This window comes from Chrysochloris asiatica, unplaced genomic scaffold (genome assembly GCF_000296735.1).
Source record: "Chrysochloris asiatica unplaced genomic scaffold, ChrAsi1.0 scaffold00257, whole genome shotgun sequence".
NCBI classification, from domain to species: Eukaryota; Metazoa; Chordata; class Mammalia; order Afrosoricida; family Chrysochloridae; genus Chrysochloris; species Chrysochloris asiatica.
In genome coordinates, this window is record NW_006408775.1 from 2,574,880 (window position 1) to 2,595,991 (window position 21,112).

Sequence of the window (21,112 nt, forward strand, 5' to 3'; positions counted from 1 at the left end):
GGTTCAGAGTTCTGGGACCAGCCCCTGAGCCTGCTTGTTGGGTATTCTGTGTGGTTGCTGATGGAGCTCCTCACTGCATGTCCACCCGATCCGCCATCTTGTTTGTTCTTAAAGAATGCATATTTATTTTCTCATTAGCAGCTGTTTCCTGGCAGCTCTGAGACTAAAAGGACCAAGATGAGTGCCCAAGGTGTCCTCACCTTTCATATGGCCCTAAACCTGTTTCTCTCTGACACACACTCAGTACTGCCTCCTGCTTTGAAGTGTCACCCTCCATCAGCCCCTTCCTTGCCTTCACTTAATTCAGCTTAGTCTGCTGAGACTTCTGTATAACGAAGAGGAAGGAATCACTGGTGTCCATCTGGTGGTCCAGCCATAGCAGGCGTTGAAGGTTGGATGAGAGTAAGGAGTGACCCTGGAGCCTTCTGACAGGTGGGAGGGTGGGCAGGGCTGCGGGTCCAGTCTGTGACTGACAGGTGGGAGGGTGGGCAGGGCTGTGAGCCCAGTCTGTGACTGACAGGTGGGAGGGTGGGCAGGGCTGCTGGCCCAGTCTGTGACTGACAGGTGGGAGGGTGGGCAGGGCTGCTGGCCCAGTCTTCAGAGGCTGTAGGTAGGGAGCACCCAGGCAGGGGTCTCTACTGGTGACCCATGCTTGACCCCTCCTTATCAGTAAATGGGGACACTAGTCATTATGTTCCTGGGTTTGCAGTCATGATGTCTTGTGTTGCTTAGGAGGTGTCTGGCGCAGGGTGGTGTGGTACTGTAGTACAAGCACTGGACTGCTTACCTTAAGATCAGCAGTTCAAACCCACCAGTCAGTCGCTCATTGGAAACCTTATATGTAGTTGCTGTGAGTTGGAATTAACTTGACACTTAACAACAGTTGGACAAAACATTGCCTGGTCCTACACCACCGTCCGTTCTGTAGTGATCCATAACATGTTCACTGGCCAGTTTTCTGAAGTAGATAACCAGGTCTTTCTTCTTAGTCCGACTGTGTTGCTGCTGGTATTGGAACTACTCATGCATAGCTTCTGCATCACAGCAGGCGGTGGCAGCACACAGTAGGTGCTCAATAAATGCATACTCCTGGGTCAGCAAGGACTTCCTTAGCAACTTTCACACAGCCTCCTGGACAAAGTGCTGGGGCATTCCTTACACAGTGGGAAGATGAATGAGTGATTTTTTGTAAAAAATAAAGAAGTTTTACCTTTCAGAGATAAACCAATTTGTAGGGATGAGACTAAGAACAGTGGCAAATACAGTGGCGGAAGTCATAAAGAATAAATTTTGAAATCCTGTGAGGCTGTATGGACCCCCCGCCCCTGGTGTGGCACTACAAAGTGGGAGTTCAAACCCAGCAGCTGCTCCTTGAAAACCCTACACAGGGTCACTATGAGTCAGAGCTGAACAACAGCATTTGACAACCACCACAAGCCAGAAGGAGTAGAACCTCTTTATTTATGTTGAAGTATTGGTGTGGCATTATAGGATAAGCACTGGACCACAAGGTCAGCTTGAACAGCAATGCCTGGGGTTCAAATTCACCAGCTGCTCCTCAGAACCCTAAACAGGACCGCCTTGAGTCAGAACTGACATGACGGGACTTAACCACCACCACTTGGCAGAAGGTCATTTACTTTGGGCGTTTTGAAGGACACCTGAGGCCAGAAGGGGATGCTTTGGGGGAGGGAACGAAGGTGGGGCACAGACAGGAGAGTAGAGGGCTTTAGAGTGGTGTGGGCCAGGGGGGGGTAGCCAGCGAGGCATGGCGGGATCAGCTACGCTAGTACAGTATCTCTCGGGCGTGGGTCCTCAGGTGGCGCAGCAAATGGGAGTTGCGGCTGAAGCTGCGGCCGCACTGCGGGCAGGAGTAGGGCCTTGCCCCGCTGTGCACCAACATGTGCCGCAGCAGGTTGCAGCTGCGGCTGAAACTCTTGCCGCACTCCAAGCACTCCTGGGGGGCCTCAGCCGGAGCCCCAGACGCCTCTGCCCCTGCCCCAGCTGCCTCTGCCCCAGCTTCCTCCTCAGCCCCTGCGTGAGTGGCCAGGTGCCGCTGCAGGTGAGCGTTGCGCCGGAAGCTTCGACTGCACGTCGGGCAGCTGTAGGGCCGCTCCCCGGTGTGGCTGCGTTGGTGGCGGGTCAGGTTGGAGCTGTTACGGAAGCGGTGGCCGCAGGTGTCACAGGCGTGGGGTTTCTCACCAGAGTGGATGCGCTGGTGGCGCGTCAGATGCGCACTCTGTTTGAAGCGCTCACCGCACTGGGTGCAGCAGCACGGTTTCTCGCCCGTGTGGCTGCGCCAGTGGCGGGTGAGGTCCTGCGTTTGGCTGAAGCTCTTGCCGCACTGGGCGCAGTGGTGAGGCCGGGCGCCGCCGTGGGTCAGCAGATGGCGTGCCAGGCCGGCGCGCCGCACAAAACGCTTCCCGCACTGTGAACAGGGGTAGGGTTTCTCGCCGGTGTGCAGGCGCTGGTGGCTTATCAGTTGTGAGCTCTGGCTGAAGCTGCGGTTGCAGGCCTGGCAGGAGAAGGGACGCTCGCCCGTGTGCACACGCCGGTGCGCCACGAGGTGTTCACTGCGCCGAAAGGCCTTGCTACAGATGTCGCACACGTAGGGCCTGCGCTCAGGGACCGGTCGAAGGCTGCTGGCGCACTCGGAGCACTGGTGGTCCTTGTCTTTGGCGTGGATGCGCAGGTGGCGCTTGAGGCTGGAACGGTGCTGGAAGGTTTGGCCACAGTGAGAACACAGGACGACATTTAACTCGGTCTTGGGCTCCGCAGGAGCACAGGGTGACTTCTGATCTTGGCCCTGGTCCCGTGCGTGCGCCAACAGGTGCTTCATGAGACTGGCCCGCTGCTGAAAGCCTTTGCCACACTCTGCGCACAGGAAGGCAGGCTCCGAGTGTGTCTGCAGGTGCTTGCTCAGGTGTGAGCTTTGGCGGAAACGGTGGTCACACAGGTGGCAGGCATGTGGTCGTTCATCCGTATGCGTGCGCATGTGCAGTTTGAGAATGGAGCTGCGCCCAAAGCTCTTACCGCAGCACAGGCATAGGAAGGAGCGCCCCCCGGTGTGCGAGTGCAGGTGGTGCGCCTCCAGGTGGGCCATATTCGGGAAGCTCGCCCCACACTGGGTGCAGATGAACTGCATATCAGACGCAGGCTTGGGATGCGCCTGCGCTCCAGTTTCTGGGGCTTCCACAACCTCAGCCTTGTCAGGTGGGGACTCTCCCCCAGGAGTGTGGTCCACTCCAGGGCTCCGGCAGGGTTCCTGGGTCTTATGGTCGTTTGCCTCCCCGGAACTATTTGCCTGTGACACTCCCAAGATGGTGGGGGGCCAGGCAGCCCCTTTGGCCTGGTTTAGTTTAAACTCTTCATTGTTTTGAGTCCTGCTCTCAGATCCTGGAGAGGAAGCAGAAAACAGGGAGGGTCAGGCTTACTCAGAGGGGCTCCCACGAACAGCCAGACCTTCACTGGCCTAGGTAGAAAGAAAACATTTACATGTTCAACTCAGTGCCCAACCACTAATTCCAGAACTCTCCCAACACTGCTTCAATAAGCAGTCACTCCCTCCATCAACGATTTTAAAAAAGCTCAAAGAAAGCAGCTGCTGATTAGACCAGACACAATAAACCTTTTTTAAAAATAAACAAAATCAAACCCACCGACTGCCACCCACTCACTCAATTCTGGCTTACAGGGACCCGAGGGGACAGAGTAGAACTGCTCCTACGGGTTTTGGAGGAGCAGACAGCCTCAGTTTTCTCCTGAGGAGCGACTGGTGGGTTTGACCCGCCAACCTTGGGATTAGCAGCCCGATGTTTAAACCACTTTGACACCAGGGCTCCTTAAAAAAAACAAAAGCCAAAAATACCAAATAGTCTGGAGCTTTAGCTATCAACCCTGACATCCTTACGCCCCCTCCCCAGGGAAGAAGGAGGCTTCAGTGGCTGTAACTTGAAATGACTTCTTACCTACAGTGTACACAGGTCGGGCCTTCTTTTTGGGGACATCCTCAAAGGTCAGGGACTCCTACAACCAGAAGAGAGCCTGGATAAATAAGAACGAATGGGGCCTGGGAGTGTGCATTGGGCTCTAGGTCTCAAGTAAAGAAGGTAAGGATTTGTGAAAACCACAAAGGATAGGAAAGTTCTGGAAGGTGGGAATGACCTGGGGTGGGGGAAGCAGCCCGGCTTACCAACACAGCGGCCAGTTCTTGGTCTTGAGAATTCTGTGGCCACAGCACAGGGCCTGGACGCGCTGCCCACGTTGAGAAGAAAAGGAAGCGCTGTTAGAAGTCAGCTTTGCCCACCAGGTGGTGGCAGAGACAGGTGCCCCACCATCACTGCTCCATCAGAGCCACTGGGAGCTCTCCCACCCTGGCCAATTAGAAAGCTCGCCAGTCCTTGCACAGCCCCCACCCACACCATCGGCCCACCACCTTTCTGGGTGCCAGCTCCTCACCCCTTTCTTGGAGAGTCTGGAAAGGTCTTTCAGGACCAGGACTCTGTGGCTGCTTTGAGCTTGGACTGAATAGCCGGGGCTCTGGCTCAGCAGGCTTGGTGTCCTCTGGCTGGGATGAGGGCGCTTCCATCAGTGGACCCGCGACTGGAGGCTCTTCTGTGAATGTTTCCACTTTGGGGATTTGACTGGGGACGTGGGAAGGGCCCTTTTGTTCTTCCAAGGTGACATCTGTACCGGAGTAATTCTTGCTGGCATTAAAGCTAAAATCCTGTTAAATACACATCCAGGGGAAACATGGGTTCCTGTTCTGCTGAGTCCAAAGGGGAACAGGCCAGTGGTTAGGTAAGAGAGACAAGGAAGGAGGCAGGAGGATAAGAAGGAATGGGCAGATAGAGGAAAGGGAGGCTTCTTTCTTTCTTTTTTTTTATAGACAAGTTTTACATGTTTGTTGTCATTGTGCAAAGCAGCCTCAGTAAGCTCTTTTATTGTGTTGTTGTTGTAAACATACCTATCACACATTTGCCAATTCAACTTTTGACAGGTGTACAATTTATTGGCATCAGTGGCACTAACTGGCTGTAGAATGGTTACCCTTAATCAATGGGACTTTCCCCTTCATTGGGAGGGAAAAAAAAGCCTCACTCAACTTTTAATAAACACAAATCCTTAGTTTATATCTGTGTTTCACAGAAGAAAAACAAGAACATTTTATAAAGTGAATTTTGATTTCAAAATCTGGCAAGAATGACAGAAGAGAGAAAATGTGACTCTACCACACAAAAACAGTTAAAAAAATTCTAAACGAAATCCTAGCAGATTAAACCCAGTGGTAATTAAACAACAAAAAAATCATTCATTAATAGAACTTATGCCACAAATTCAAATACGAATCAGTCAGAAGAATTCATAATTAACAAACTGTACTAGATCAAAGAGTCCTGGTATGGCACTGTGGGTTAATGCACAGGACTGCAAAGTCCAGTTCAACCGCACGATCAGTGGTTCAAGCTCACTAGCTACTCCCTGGAAACCCTATACAGGGTTACTATGAGTCGGAATTGACTTGACGGCACTTAACAACAACAACAACAACATTAGATTAAAGGAACATGGTGGAAAGTGAACTACAAGGTCAGTAGTTTGAGCCCACCAGCTGCCCTGTGGGCGAAAGATTAATCTTTCTGCTTCTGCAAAGATTTAAACCCAACTCCTGGTATGGTGCTATAATCAGCACTGATAGCACCGGACTGCGAACCACAAGGTGGGTGGATAAAACCCATCAGCTGCTCCTCAGAAAACCTATACAGGGTCACTATGAGTCGGAACCAACTCGACAGCACTTAACATTAGATTCAAAGACAAAAGACATATAATCATTTCTATAAAAACAAAACTATAAATAAAGAGGTGCAGAGTTCATTCTGAGTCACAGTGCCCCCGTGAGAGTCAGAGTAGAACTGTACACCACAGGATTTTCAATGGCTGCTTTGTCTGAAACAGGTCGCCAGGCCATGCTTCTGCGGTGCCTCTGGGGCAAAATTCAAATCCCTAACCTTTCGGTGTTTCAGGAAAGTTATTAACCATTTGCACCACCCCGCGACTCTGATCATTTCTATAAATGTAGAGGAAAAAAAAAGACATTTGATATCATTAGTAAAGTAGGAGTCGAAGGGAACTGACTTACTAGGTGAAAAAATACCAAAAAATCTAAAGTGTTAGGGAACAAGTGAGTTTCTGTTCACTGGAACAACTCAGAAAAGAGGCTGAGAATGGTTAGCCAACTCCATGAATAAAATGCACATGGAGAAACTTCTGAAATGGCGGCATACATTCCACTGTGTATCTTGTCATCATTAACAAAACTTACAGCCAGCCCCAGGTTACGAAGCAGATCAGTTCCTAGCTCTCAAAAACTTTGTAGCTAAATTGGAACAGGTGCATAGAGTTCTGATTTAGCCTTACTTTAGGGCAAGAAACAGAAGCCCTGGTGGTGCCCGTGAGTTAGGTGTTGGGCTGCTAACTGCAACGTTGGCAAATTCAAACCCACCAGCCTCTCTGATGAGAAATAAGATGAGGCTGGCTGCTCCCATACAGATTTAGAGTCTCAGAAACTCTAAGGAATTCTGTCCTATGGGGTCGCTGAGTCAGAACGGACCCTATGGAATAGATGGGATGGTTCAATCATTTCAAAGTGAGGGCAAATTTACATAACTTGAAAAAAAAAAAAAAAAAAAAAAAAAAAAAAGCGACTACGATGACTCAAGAGACTTCCTAAGTCATGTCTTTTGGATGTGTGATTAGGAGGCACCAGTCCCTGGAGAAGGACATCGTGTTTGGTAAAGAATCAGCACAAGAGGAAGAGCCTAAACAAGATGGACTGACAGGGCTCCCACATGGGAGCGGTGTGGGGATGGCAAAGGACTGGCAGGGTTTCGATCTCATGGTATGAGCTGGAACCCATGTGATGACACCTAGCAAGTTGTCTGTAAATTCATAACCTGTTGACAGCCTGCATGCTTTTTTTTTTTTCAATCTGCAGCAAGCAGATTACTGAGAAAAGGTTTAAATGTGGAAATGGATCAGCGATGGCGCTCTTTCCTCAAGGGACAATGAAGTCCCTATGTCCCCAGACTGCCCACCATCGTCTTACCAGTGGCCCCACGCTGCTGCCGGCCTCCAGCCTCGCTCCTTCCAGCAACAGGAGTACTTCTTCCCCATCCCTGAGCGGCTGCCCCTGTAGGCGGCTGAGGAGGTGCGGGGGCAGCACGCTTAGGAACTGCTCAAGCACCAGCAGCTCCAGCATCTGCTTCTTGGTGTGTAGGGCCGGCCGCAGCCAGTGACCGCACAGCTCACGGAGTCGGCTCAGGGACGCCCTGGGGCCCATGTCCTCCTGATACTGGAAGCATCGGAAGAGCTGGTGGGCCACCTCGGGTCGCAGCCTGGTCTCGAGGTGCTTGGGAGCTGGTTGGCCAGTAGCCTCTTCCTCCTCTAGTTTGATTACTCCGAGCTGCTCTTGCTCCTGGTCAAACGGGCCAGATTCTGCAAGCATCCTGGAACCTTGAGGACACCTCGCCAGTTCCTGTCACTCTCAGCTCTCTCTTCTCCCACACCTGCGGGACTAAGGACCCAGGATTAGGATCTGGTGTATGGGCAGTGCTCATCGACCACCCCCCCACCCCACCCCCGCCATGCTGTTTTCTGGGTAATCATCTGATGTGAAAATCAATTGCCACTGAGTTCATTCCAACCCATGGTGACCCCAAGTGTATCGGTATGGAACTGCACCCTGTAGGGTTCTCAGTGGCTGGGTTTTTGGCAGTAGTTTGCCAGGCCTTTCTTCCTAGGAGCCTCAGGATAGACTTGAACCTCTCACCTTTCTGTTAACAGTCAAGTGCATTAACTCAAACACCAAAAAGCAGAGAATACACATGGTATTATCATCCTGGGATGCAGCGCTTACAAGTTTGCATCACTTTGCCCCCATGATTGAGTCCTGGTATGGTAGGATCAGCACTGGACTGGCAACCACAAGATCAGCAGTTCAAACCCACCAGCTGCTCTTAGAAACCTATACAGGGACGCAAGAAGTCAGAACTGACAATAAACAACTCCAGCGATGAAGCTTTAAACGTCTCTGAGAACAGTCAGACTGCGCCTGCCTCCTGTTACGGTGCCTCGGGGTGGGCCTGGGCCACCCTAGGAACTCCCTGACAAAATGACACCAAATGTCTCATCCAGGGGGGTGTGGATATATGGTGGTTTGTTGCGTTGCTTTTAATGTTTCTGGAAGGTTGAGAGTTTTAAAAATAGAAGGTTTGAATGTGTCCAGTGGACTAACGGACCACACGAACATCAGTCTCCACGACTCTGAAACCAGAAGAACTAGATGGTACCTGCCTGCCACTACGCACTGCTCTGAAAGGGATCGCATTAGAAGGTCCTAATAGAGTAGGAGAAAAATGTAGAGCAAAATTCAAAATCTTCAAAAGGCCCCAGGCTATGGCATAAACCTTCTAGTCACCTTTCAGGGCTGGAAATGAACTCACCCTGTTGATCAATTTCCAACCAAACAAGAGACAGGTCTACAGGAGAACAGCAACTCCTTACAATCACCTGCACCATTAGAGGTCTGAAGGGTTAGGGAAGGAGGAGGGCAGGGATAATATGTTACAATGTGAGGACTGCAATCCACATGAAAAACAAGGTCTGTATGAAATGTTGAATGCAAAACTAATTTGTTCTGTAAACTTTCAATACACAATAAAAACAGAAGGTTGGGTGTATATATTACCACAACTTAAAAAAATTTAAATAAAAGTTATGAGGGACTTTTGCATATATGATATGTCTTTGACCAGGTACGCTGAGGCTACTTTTATGGCTGTGCAGTTGGCTCTCAGAGGTCAAGACCAATACTACCCAGATGGCCAGTACCAGACTGATCTCCACCTATAGCTGTGGCCCAGGGTTAAGGATATCCCTGCAGAGAGAACAGAGGTTCCGGAGAAGAGAGAGGAAGAGGGTCTAGGTTGGGTACAGGGGTGTCCATAAGAGCTCTGTCCCCAAAGCAGATGCTACTGGTAGGCAGTGCACAGATCCCCATGTGGAAGCACTGGGTGGGAGGTGATGGCGAGGCAGTCCTAATTTACCTCCCCAGTCTCAATTCTGGATTCCTTCTAGTCTATCCCAAACACCCCTCTGGGAAGCATCCATCCCAGCCCTCGGGGTCTGGCTACCAACAAAGTGTTTCTAGTGGGCCACCAGGGGGCACTGGTTCCATGGGACTGCTGCTGCCTACCACAGCCTCCTTCCAGCCCCTCTCACCCCACTGGGCTTCTCCACCGCTTCCTTTCCTAGACAGCCCCACTCACATTCAACTTTTCAGAACAGGCTTGGAATTTTCTAAGAGCTTCCAGGTACTCATACTTACTTTAAGGAGCTCTGGTATCATAATGTACGAATCGGGCTGTGAACTGCAAAGTCAGCAGTTCGAAACTACAAGCTGTTCTGCTCCCGTGAAGATTTACAGCCTCGGAAACCCTGTACAGGGTCACTATGAGTCGGAACCGAGTCCACGGCACAAACCACCACCATCGTATTTACTTTAACTTGGGCAGGAATTATTTTACAGATGTGGAATCCCAGGTTCCAACATCTCTCTGCCTTCCTTGTTTCTCCATTTCCTGGCCCTAGGATTGACGTTAGGAGCTTGGTGGTGGGTGGGAGACAGGAAGAAACAGAAGAAAGTTCCGTGCGACACTTCCCATCCTGGCCGAGGACATGGGAGTGCTGTGGTTACTGGCTTCATGATTTCTGGGTAATAATATGGACCCGCCCTGGTGGCACAGTGGGTAAAGCACTCATCAGCCAGCTGCTCCATGGGATAAAGACTGACAACCTTCCAGGGCGCTGCTACTGTCCTATAGGGTCGCAATGGGTCAGCGCTGACTTGAAGGCAATGGTGATTGGGTTTGGGGTATTATACAGGTTACCACAGTAAACACTGCCTAACATGTGGTAGGTAGCAGAGAGAAGTTACACATAAGTGCTAGCACATAAGGCAGTGGAAGCCTGGCATGGAGCTGTCGTACAATAAGCCCAGGACTAGCTGCTCCTCAGAAACCCTATACAGGGGTGCTATGAGTTGAAACGGATTCAATGGCACATAGCTACAGCAACATTAATGGGTGTCTTTATTCCAGGGTAGCAAGGCACGTGACTAGCTAGCAAGGTTGGATAGTACCGCTGGGGCTCGAATCGACACATTGTACAGCTGAGGACACCAAGGCTCAGAGGTGAAGAAACTTGCCCAAACCAACTTTGGCAATGGAGCCAAGGAAAAGGCAGCCTGCCCAAGGGCCTGCAGTGGTTTTCTGAGCCTCTTTCATATGAGGTCAGGCACTCTCTGGACCTCCCTTCCAGGAGGGGTCAGCAAAGTGTGGGATGTGTAAATAGAGGAACCTTGCATTTTAAACATGGCCACCTCAAAGAAGGCAAACCAAAAAAACCAAACCCACTGCGTAGAGTCTATCTGACCCTCTGGGCGTAGTAGACCTGCGCCTTACAGGCTTCAATCTCTGAGATTGTAAATGTTTGTAATGCTTTATGCGAATAGCTTTATATTTCTCCCTTGGAGCAGCTGGTGCACTTGAACTTTGGACCTTGATGTTGCAGTCCAGTGCTTAACCCGTTGTGCCACCAGGCTCCTTGAGAGGGCAAGCAAAGCAAAAGACTGCAACTGGGCCTAGTTCTTCGCTCCACCCCTCCCACCCTCCGACCTCTTCCTCCCCTTTCAACATCTCCCTGCCTCTCGCCCTCACATCCGCAGGCCTACCGGCACATAACCCTGGGTGCCACTCCAAGGTAGACACTACTGAAGCATTTCTGTCACCTGGGGCCATTTCTGTCACTAGCTGTGAGAAATCGTTCAGTGGGTTAAAAGGAATACTTTCATATTTGAAGTCTCCAAGGACCAAGGCAGGCTGTGTGAGCTTACTCTACTGAGACTAGAAAGAAAAAAATGGACCAAAAAAACCCCACCCCAAAATGACAAGAAAGTTGTTGTGGTCACTTTCGAGTTGTGCCATCAGCTGCTGAGAAACTGATGGACATGTTTGAACTGTGTCTTGAGCTGATCCGATGATCCTGTTTGTTGTGAAGTGCTTGCTGTCCAGTCAGTTCTGACTCAGTGACTCTGTATCGTTTCCAAGGAGCGGTGAATAGGTTCGAACCACCAACCTTGTTTAGCTTATAGCGCCACACTAGAACTCCAAGCTATGATGGTGGTAGTTATGTGCTGTGGACTCGGTTCCATTTCATAGCAACCCTGTATAGGGTTTCTGAGGGTATAAATCTTTATGGGAGCAGAAAGCCTCATCTTTCTCCTGTGGAACAGCTGGTAGTTTCAAACTGCTGATCTTGAGGTTCACAGCCCAATTCATAACCACTACGCTACTAGAGCTCCTTACGCTAGGATGGTACCCATCTAAAGGATAGCGTCAGAGGTCAGAGCTGTCACAGGTGCGCCCTATTGTCTATAGATCCGCCTTTGCCCCTGTCTTCCCCAAGTCGGTCCAACCTTTGCTCTTTCTTTGTGATACTGGCTCCTTCTACACCATCAAGGCTGGGAAGAGGGAGGTAGGGCAGTCACAGCTACCCTCCCTACCAGCAGTTTTTCAGGTCGGTGAGGAGGCAACCAAGCCTCATTTCATAGTTTGGTTTACCCAGCACTGGAAATTACTTCAATGTCAGTAAAGATCAAAACCAAAGCCACTGCCTTCAAGTCAACTGCAGTTCACTGCTACCAAATCCGCCCCATAAGGTTTCCAAAGCAATGAATCTTAAGGAGGCAGGCTGATACAGCTTTCTCCCACGGAGTGTTTGAGGGCTTCATATCACAGACTTTTGGGTTGGCAGCCTTGAATGCTTTAACCACTGCCCAGTTGTTAATTTTTGGGTCCTGTTGTGGCACTCACTGTAGGATAAACACTGGGCTGCCAACAAACTGCAAGGTCAGTGGTTCAAACCCACTCGCCACTCCTCGGAAACCTTATATACAGTGGCTATGAGTCAGAACAGACTCAACAGCACTTAACAACAATTGTTAACAGAAACAACATGAGTGTTTTGAGTGAACTCGCAACCATACAAATTGAGGAGTGCACGTGAAAATGTCAGAAAAGATGTTCGGTTAATGTTCAAGAGAATGTGTTTTTGTCTCACTGTTAAGGGCCGTCATGTGGGTTCCAACTCATAGAAACCCTATATAGGTTTCTGAGGAGCTTTTGGTGAGTTTGAATCGTTGACCTCTTCCAGCAGTGTGGTAGAAGCAAATTAATAAGCCATTTGCTTATATAATCAGTAATAACAGCTGACAGCTTAGGGCAGTGGGCTCCAGTTTGCTTACTCCCCATCTCAGCCTATCCGGTGATTAATTTCTCTCTTTGCTGTTGTTAAGTGCTGTTGAGTCGGTTCCGACCCATAGCGACCTATATAGGGTTTCCAAGGAATAACTGATGAGCCTGAACCACAGATCTTGTGGTTCAAACCGACTTCGCAGCCCAGCGCATTCATCCACAGAGCCACACCTGGACTCCAATTTCTCTCTTCAACAAACGCTAAGATTGAGCCCAGAGAGGCTGGGTCATTTCCTCTAGGTAACAATGGGTGGAGTCAAGATTTGTTCTAAATTGAGAGCCCTGAACTTTACCCCTATGTTAAAAGAGTAAAGGCTCTAAAACAGAAAAGGGCCCAATTTCGCTCTCACCCGGTGGGCCAGAAGGTAACAAGTGAATCAAAAAAGAGCAAAGGGATTCCAATCCGAGTCCTTGCAATCTCCAGGTGAGGTCTAACCAAAAGGTGGAATTCAGGGGAAGTTGGCTTTACAGGGCTTCTCCCTCCCCCAGGTTTCCAGGACAAAAGCTGTTAATATGCACATGATGGGGGAGGAAGGCTCGCTCTCCACTAGCCAATATTTGAGCAGCTTAATTTGGAGTCCTGGGGAGTGGGGAAGGGAGGCGCAGATGGAATGGAGATCCTGCCCCTGAAGTCTCCTAGAAAACACAAACGTCCAGAGCTAGGGGGTGCAAAGGTTGGGGTCCTTGTCTAGGAGAGCCCCATTTTTCCTGGACACAGTTATCAGGCGCCTGATTTATTTCCTCTTTGTTGGCTGGATCCCCCACACCGATGGTTGGAGCGCGGCCTGACTTTATCCTACACTTCCAGAGCCCCACATTGTGCTTGGCACAGGGGGCCCTGCCATGGGGCTCCCCTCCTGGCACTGGGCTGGGGGGACCTGGGGAACCACGGAGCCTGCCTTCTCCTTGCTAGAGGGTGCAGGAAGGCCTTCGACACCGATACCCATTCTGCCACATGGTCTGGTACCGGGCTCTCCAGTACATTCCCCTTCCCCCAGCCTCTCTTCCAGCCCCCAACCCTCGGCCACCGAGCCCCAAACCCCTCACCCTTCTCTCTGTGCGCTGCTGTGAGCCGCTGGTGTCTGTCTGGGCAGTCTGCACCTCAGATTTTCCTCCAACTCTCCACTCAGGGTCCCCACTGCCGAGGAGGGGTCCAGAGACAGCCTGACCAGCCTGGGGAAGAGCTCCAGGAAAATCGAACAGGAAGTTCCCTGCCCCAGTCCCATCCAGGTGAAGAGAAGGGGCTTCTTAGAGTTAACCCTTCACCTTCCAGTTTGGGAGTGGGGTGGAGGGAAGGGCGGGGCCAGAGAAATAAAGACCAATTGACAAGCCCACATTCTAATCCCGAAGGATGTGTGAATGTTCATTAGTTTGTCTACCCCAACTAGCAAGACCTCCATCCACACGAGATCTGGACTGGCCCCACAGGGTCCCCTTGGAAGTTGCTGTTGGTCATTCTATTCTCTTTGGGGCCAAGACCCCACTTCAAACCCATTGCCACCGAGTCAATTCCAACTCTCTAGGAAGGAACAGGGTTTCTAAGACTCTAAATCTGTATAGAAGCAGACTGCCATGTCTTCCTCCCTGGGACTAACTGGTGGGTTTGAGCAGTTGACTTTGCAGTCCTGGGGTGGGGGTTAATATGCTGGACTGCAGTCAGTTTGAACCGCAAGATCTGCAGCTCAAGCTCACCAGCTGCTCCTTGGAAACCCTATACAGTCACTATGGGTCGGAACCAACTCAACGACACTTAGGAACAACAACCTTGCAGTTAGTCAGTGCTTAACCCACTGTGACACCCGGAACACTGGTGGTGTTGGGTGCCATTGAGTCAGTTCCGACTTACTGGGACCCTATGCACAACAGAACTCAACACTACCTGATCCTGTCCCATGGACACAGAGGTGGAATTCAGGGCAATTGTTGCTGCCACTGTATAGTTCGATCTCATTGGGAGGGGTCTTCCTCTTTTTTGGTGACCTTCCCTTTCACTTTTCCAAGCATGAAATCCTTCTCCATGGTATTCCCTCTTGATGATATGTTCAGATTAAGAGAGGTGAAGTCTTGCCTTCCCCAACCACCATGAATTCAAAGTCATCAACTCTTTTACAATCTTCCTTATTCACAGTCCAACTTTCACAAGCGTGTATGAAGTGCATGAAACAATCATGGCTTGTGTCGTTGTCTAAGTGCTGTCAAGCCAGCTCCAACTCACAAAGCCCCTGAATAGGGTCTGCGAAGAGCAGCTGGTGAGTTTGAACCGCCAGCCTTGTGGTTCAAACCGACCTTGAAATTGAGTGCTTATCCTATGGCACCACACCAGGACTCCTCAACTTGCATTAGGAACATCTTTTAATAATTTAAACAAGTCTTTGGAGCAGATTTGCCCAATGCAATATGTCATATGATTTCTTGACTGATGCTTCCATGAGCGTTGATTATAGATCCAAATAAAATGAAGTCTTTGACTTCAATCTTTTTTCCATTTATCACGTTATTGGTCCAGTTGTGAGGCTTTTCCTTTGTTAATGTGTCTTTCTCCAATCCTGATGCCATGTTCTTCATATAATACAGAGTCTCTGATTATTGGCTCAGCACACAGATTGACTAAATATGGTAAAAGGATACAACCCTGGTGCACACCTTTCCTGACTTTAAACCATTCAGTATCCTTTTATATTGTCCTAATAAGTGCTTCTCAGTGTATGTACAGGATCCGAAACACTAGCGGCCATTTAAAATGCGCACTGTGTCTTTTTACTCAATCCTTTCATTCATTCATTGGCGAAATCAATACGCAGGTTGGAGTTTTGGTGTGACGCTGTGCTTAATGCGCTGGACTGCAATGTTGGTTTGACCCGCAAGGTTGGCGGTTCAAGCTCACCAGTCACTCCTTGGAAACCCCCTATACAAGGTCGCTGTGGGTTGGAACCGACTCCACGGCACTTAACAATAACATATGAGGTGCCAGTCACTGTTGAAAGACCTGAGGGGCTTACATGCTAAGAAGAAAACAAAACTGGGTGATGTGTTGGGAAGTGATGAGGAAAGAGAAAGGGCTCCATCAACAGAGTCCAATAGTTCCCTCCAGCCCCCAGCAAGAATCCTACGAAGTGGCTTTGATTCCATGAAGAAGCAGGGACTCCCACAGAGGGGAGTTCTTTCTCCAAATCTGGCTCCAAACTCAAGCTTTCCATTGGTTTCGTGGCCTTAGCTGTAGCCCAGGTCTTCTCTCGCGAGGACTCGCGGTGACCTGGGCGGGCTCAGGCCCCTGGCACCGCCTGGTCCTGGTCCGGGAAGCGGGGTGTCACCTGCTCGGTGGTTGGAATCTCAGACTGCTCTCTTCAGACCGTTGCTCTCCTGCCCTGCAGCTGTCTTAGGCCTAATAGGCTCACTAGACTATAAGCCCCTTGCAGACTAAGGTCTTTTGGTCCTCTCTACATCCTTCTTGCCCTGCTGCCCCTCAGCAGAGCCAGGAACCCATTCTAAGTCAGGCCTGGGCGTGGCGAGCCGTTCCATCGCCAGTAGGGGCGGGGCGAAAGCGTCCTGGGTGGGAGGGGGTGTGGCAAGTGTCTCGTGCCTGCAGGGGGCGTGACCTTTGGTCGCGCCTCGATGGTAGCCGCCCAAGCCGGCAGGAATGCGCATTTGCGGGAATGCGCATTAAGGAGAGAGCCCCCACCTCCTCACCCTCGTTCATTCCACCTCACCCCTACGCCTACCCCGCCACACAGACGTCTCCCGTTCCATCTCCCCGATGCACCACGTCGCCCTTCACCCACCTTTTAGCGCTGAGTGATTTCTAGGTCCCTTCCCCAACTGCGCGGGCCAGGCGAGAATCCTCCCTGGACCCCTGCCCCTAAAGGCGCGCCACGCCTCTACCGCACCCACCCTGTGGGCCACGCCCCCAGATGCGCCACGCCCCTAGTGCTGCTCAAGCTTTTAGCTAATATCCCGGATTCTGGTCCACCACGTGTATGTGTCACATTCATTCGTTCATTCATTCTGGAAATACTTTGCTTCCCTACTGTATGTCAAAGACTTCATTTTGCTCCAATCAACCGTCATCACTCATGAATATATCACATATGAGCATTTAATCCATATATCAAAAGACATCGCATTAAGTAAATCTACTGCCTGCACAAGACCTCTTTAAAGTGTCCAAGAGCAAAGATGCCAGTTTGAGGACTAAGGTACGCCTTATCCAAGCATGGTATTTTCAATAACCTCATCATATGCATGTGAAAGTTGGACACTGAATAAGGCAGACCTTAGAAGAATTGATGCATTTGAGTTATGGTGTTGGAGGAGAATATTAAAAGTACCAGGGGCTGCCAAAAGATCAAAACAGATCTGTGTAAGAAGTGCAGCCAGAATGCTCTTTGGAAGCCAGGATGGCCAGACTTGGTCTCTCATACTTCAGACGTATTATCAGTAGGGACCAGTCCCTGGGGAAGGATACCATATTTGGTAAAGTGGAGGGTTGGGGAAAAAGAGGAAGACTCCCAATGCGATGGATTAGCACAGTGGCGTCAGCAATGGGTTCAGGCTTCGCAAAGATTGTGAAGTTGGCCCAGGATGGGGCAGTGTTTCGTTCTGTTGTGTATAGGGTCACTATGAGCCAATACCGACTTGATGGCATCTAACAACAAACAACTGTATGTCTGGGAGTCCTCAGATGGCACAAATGGTTAATGTACTTGACTGCTAACCTATAGGTTGGATGTTCAAGTCTACCCAGCAGTGGCTAAAATCAACCACTGAAAACCCTATGGGATGTAGGTTTACACAGACACACATGAAGTCGTCATGAGTGTAAATCACTGAAGAGCACGGGTACCACGTGTCCGGCACTGTCTCTGACACCAGTGACGCAGTGTTGAGTTGAACAGACTGCTGCTACCTTCCTGAGGCATACAGTCTGGGCAAGACCAGGGCAGTAAAGCAGGGAGTATTTTTTAACATCTTTTATTAACTCAGTAATTTTGCAGAAAAAAAAGAGAACTGAATGAACATTAACCAAAACTCATCCCATTGCCACGGAGGGGCCAATTCACAGCCACCCTAGAAGACAGAGTAGATGCGCCCCCTAGGATTTCTCAGGCTGCCAAGTCTTTATGGGAGCAAAACCAAAATCACCACTTCTTTCCCCAGGTGAGCCGTGGGGAGCCTCGAGCTTTACCCACTGTGCCTCCAGAACACCTTTAATGAACATTGTTCTTGTTAACTGCCAGGTCGGGCCCAATTCATAGGATTTCTGATGCTGCAAATTTTTGCAGGAGCAGAAAGCCTCATCTTTCTCTCATGGAGGAGCTGGTAGGCTTGAACTGCGAAACTTCTCTGAAGTCAGGTCCTGATATTGCTACTACCTTTTTACACTCCTCCTGGTTTAAGCTCACCAGTCGCTCCTTGGAAACCCTATACAGGGTCGCTATGGGTCAGAACCGAATCAACAGTACTTAACAACAGCAACTAGAGTTAGCACCAACTGTCCCCTAAGGTTCCCATCTAACTTTTAGAGTAGCTGTTGTCAATTTGAAGCTATGTTGATAGATCTTTTAGGAGCACCGTGCTCAAGGCAGACATTTTTTACTAGATAAGCTAAACAATAGTTTTACGAAACCTTCTGGAGCTATTTCTGGTTTAAGGTTTAACAATAGTTAATAGTTTCGCCCTATGGCTCCAAGAAGTCTGGATTCCATGAAAATTTGAAATTCTTTTCTTTATTTGCCCCCTTTTGAACAGGATTCTTCCCAAGAATCTTTGCTCAAAATGTTCTGGGTACCATTCAGTTCTTCCAGCGGCATGGCAAAGGAGGCAACTTCATGGAGACAAGAATTACCTCTTTAAAAAGATTCCCTATTCAGGCTGGGTCTGCAAGAGTCCATGGCCTCAGAGGAGAGCCAGATCTTGAGTCCTAGTCAGAGGTGGTATCTTTCAGAACGCAGAGCTCGGCACAAGTTCTCTTTCATTTGGTGATAAGCACAGACATTCCTTCTCTACCAATGTGTGTGCACACAGCCACACCGAAGGTTCTCCCTTCAACAGTGTTTCAGAAGATGAGTCCTGGAGCAGACGTTGATCACCAAGAGGATGGCTTCTCAGGGACAGACTCTGAGGATGGGGTGTAGGGTGCAGTGAATTACAGCTCTTCTTAAAGTCCTGGTGTGGCACTGTAGAATAAGCAAGCACTGGACTGCTCATTGCAAGGTCAGCAGTTCAAACCCACTAGTTGCTCCTTGGAAACACTATACAGGATCGCTATGAGTCAGAGCTGACTCAAGGACACTTAACAACAACAACCTCCTTGTAACTCCCACCAAATGACTAGGTGTTGTTAAGTGTCGTCAAGTTGGTTCTGAATCATAGGGATCCTGTATACGGTTTCCAAGGAGCAATTGGGAGCTTTGAACTGCCGACTTTGTGGTTCTCAATCCAGTGATAATCTATACCACCAGGAGTCCAAATGACTGGGTGGGGCCATGCAAGTAGGATGCTTGGTGCCCTAAAGCAGGGATTCATTTGGCCACTCCACTGGGTTTAAAAGGAGCCATTTTAGAAGCAGAGACAGATGATGCAAGGCTCACCAAGAAAAGACTTGGGAAGAGCAGGAGATCCCTGCTTGTTAAAGCAGGAGCAGGACAGCAGAGGCAGCAGCTTTCCCAGGGACACAGTAAAGCTGACAGGAAGCTGGCTTCCAAAATGTGCCTTTAGGCATTTACACACAGCACTAAAGGAGCTTTGTAACACTTGCCAGAGCAGGGCAGGAGCCAAGGGGCCACGTGGCTGGGAGGCCAAGGACAAGAGGGAGGCATGCCTGCCATACAGCAGAGGTGTTCTGTCTTGAGAAATACTGTCTCCTGAATTGTGTCTGATCCTGAATTGTACCCTGTTCACTTCCCTAGTAAACCCCATAATCGTGAGTATTGTCTATTATCTTGATTTTTTTAAAAAACAAAATCAGGTCGAGGTGGGAGGAACCCCTTGTGAGGAAGGCTGGGCCGGGTCTCATTCGAGGTGTTGGTGTTCTTCCCTGAGCTGGGCTCTCCTTTCACTGACACGCCCTGGTCAGGGCCACCAAGGTCCAGCATCGGGGTTCTCTCGCTGAGGGACTGCTAGTAGACAAGCCTCAGTTTACCCACGGCTGGGAGCCCACTCGATGACTCGCGAGTATCCGTTGCTCCGCTGTCCTGTGGGGACGCCGGTCCTGTCCGGTGACCCCCTCGCCTGGGGCGTGACGGGCAGGGACACCGCTAGGAAACCGGGAAAACCGGAAATTGGAAGGGGGCAGCCGGAGGAGAAACGTGGGGACACAGGCAGGGGTGGGATGCCTTTCTGCCGCGCGCTGGTGGCGGTGGCTCTGCTTTGCCCCATCGAGACGGGGCTGGTTGGAGGGGCGGGGCACGCTGGAGGGGCGGGGCGAGGCAGCGTCGTTGCCTGGGTGACGCGCTTCTCGCGTCCGTTTGGCTTTAATATTCTGCCTGCTACGAAGCTGGGCTCTGGGTCCTAGGCGTCTGGTTGTAACGCATCTGGCCTGGTCCTCCTGCGGCCACCTCGGCATTGGGGCACAGGGTCGCGGGCTCGCTGTCCTATTCCTCCTCTAGCCGTCTCTATCTGGGGCCAACAGCGCTGGGCCTTATTTATTTTCCTTCTTCAAATTTTTATTCTCTGGTGCCCCACTTTTCTAACATCTACTAGTTTCCATTTTTTCGTTTTTAGAATTTTACGTTTGCCCCGTTATATACGCTATTATTTTCGAACTCTCATATTCTTTATTTCTCTCCTATCGTCTCTTTCCTTCCCAATGCTAGATCTACGCATTGCCCGAGTCTCCAAACTGGCTTAACCGCCATATAAAAAAAATTATTCTATTTTCCCCCTAATTTTTTCTTATTGTAGGGTGTTTCTTATGGTGTTCTAAAAGACCCGAGTCAATGGTCAGGCAAGTCCTTTTGGGACTGGATCATGATTTATTTACAGAAGTCCTCTCCTCAAGCTCAGTAAAGCTGCCAGATACCAGTTTGACATTTGTTGAGTGTTTCCCATGTCTGAAGCACTGCTAGATGTTTTCATCCATGATATTTAATCCTTATGACAGGTTTGTGAGGTAAGGGCTGGACTTGTGTGGAATTCTTTAATTTTAAAAATGTATTTGTCCATATTTAAAAGTCACAATATTTCACATTTTTAAAAAAAGTGTTGGATTTTCTCTTTAAAAAACATCATCAAATTCTGGCACCATTCATGCCCCGCTCCCCCATTACTCCCTTAAAACAAAGTATTGTTTCTTGAAGCCACCACAGTGCCTAGCATCTTACATTCAAGTCGCTACTCGTTTATGTTATTGGTCTCTGCTTATGGCCTCACCTTGTTCTGGAGCCAACTGGATTTCTTACCGGCTGCAATCTTCACACACTAACTGGTAACCCTTCTTCAATGCCCAAGAAGGGTTTAATATCCATTATGTAGTTGATGTTGTTAAGTGCCTTTGAATCGGTTCTAACTCATACCAGCCCTGTATAGGGTTTCCAAGGAGTGACTGGTGAGCTTGAATTGCCAAACAACCCAACACTCAGTCCTGCACATTAGCCTGCAGCGCCACACCAGGACTTCAACATGTTGTTATGTGCCATGGAGTCAGTTCTGACTCATAGCGACCCTGTACAGGGTTTCCGAGGCTGTAAATCTTTACGGGAGCAGAAAGCCTCATCTTTCTCCCCTGGAACAGCTGGTAGTTT

The 21,112-nt window shown here is 49.7% G+C and overlaps 1 protein-coding gene across 1 annotated transcript; it reads right to left on the bottom strand.

The window, feature by feature from the left end:
* Positions 1–1,786: 1,786 nt before the first annotated feature.
* On the bottom strand, positions 1,787–7,342 carry ZSCAN10 (zinc finger and SCAN domain containing 10). The gene is made up of 5 exons (XM_006873898.1): positions 7,109–7,342; positions 4,459–4,726; positions 4,193–4,254; positions 3,969–4,026; positions 1,787–3,396 (listed from the first exon to the last, which is right to left on the bottom strand). The coding sequence occupies exons 1-5, from the start codon at positions 7,340–7,342 to the stop codon at positions 1,787–1,789; spliced, it is 2,232 nt and encodes a 743-aa protein (XP_006873960.1).
* Positions 7,343–21,112: the final 13,770 nt, after the last annotated feature.

Bases quoted from the DNA above. Each gene is read 5' to 3' on its own strand.
- ZSCAN10 (XM_006873898.1), bottom strand. From the start codon at position 7,342: ATGGGCCCCAGGGCGTCCCTGAGCCGACTCCGTGAGCTGTGCGGTCAC. The intron at 4,027-4,192 runs GTAAGCCGGGCT...TTCTGGTTGTAG, and splicing joins AAGAACTGGCCGCTGTGTTG to GAGTCCCTGACCTTTGAGGA. The intron at 3,397-3,968 runs GTAAGAAGTCAT...CTTCCTCTCCAG, and splicing joins CCGACCTGTGTACACTGTAG to GATCTGAGAGCAGGACTCAA.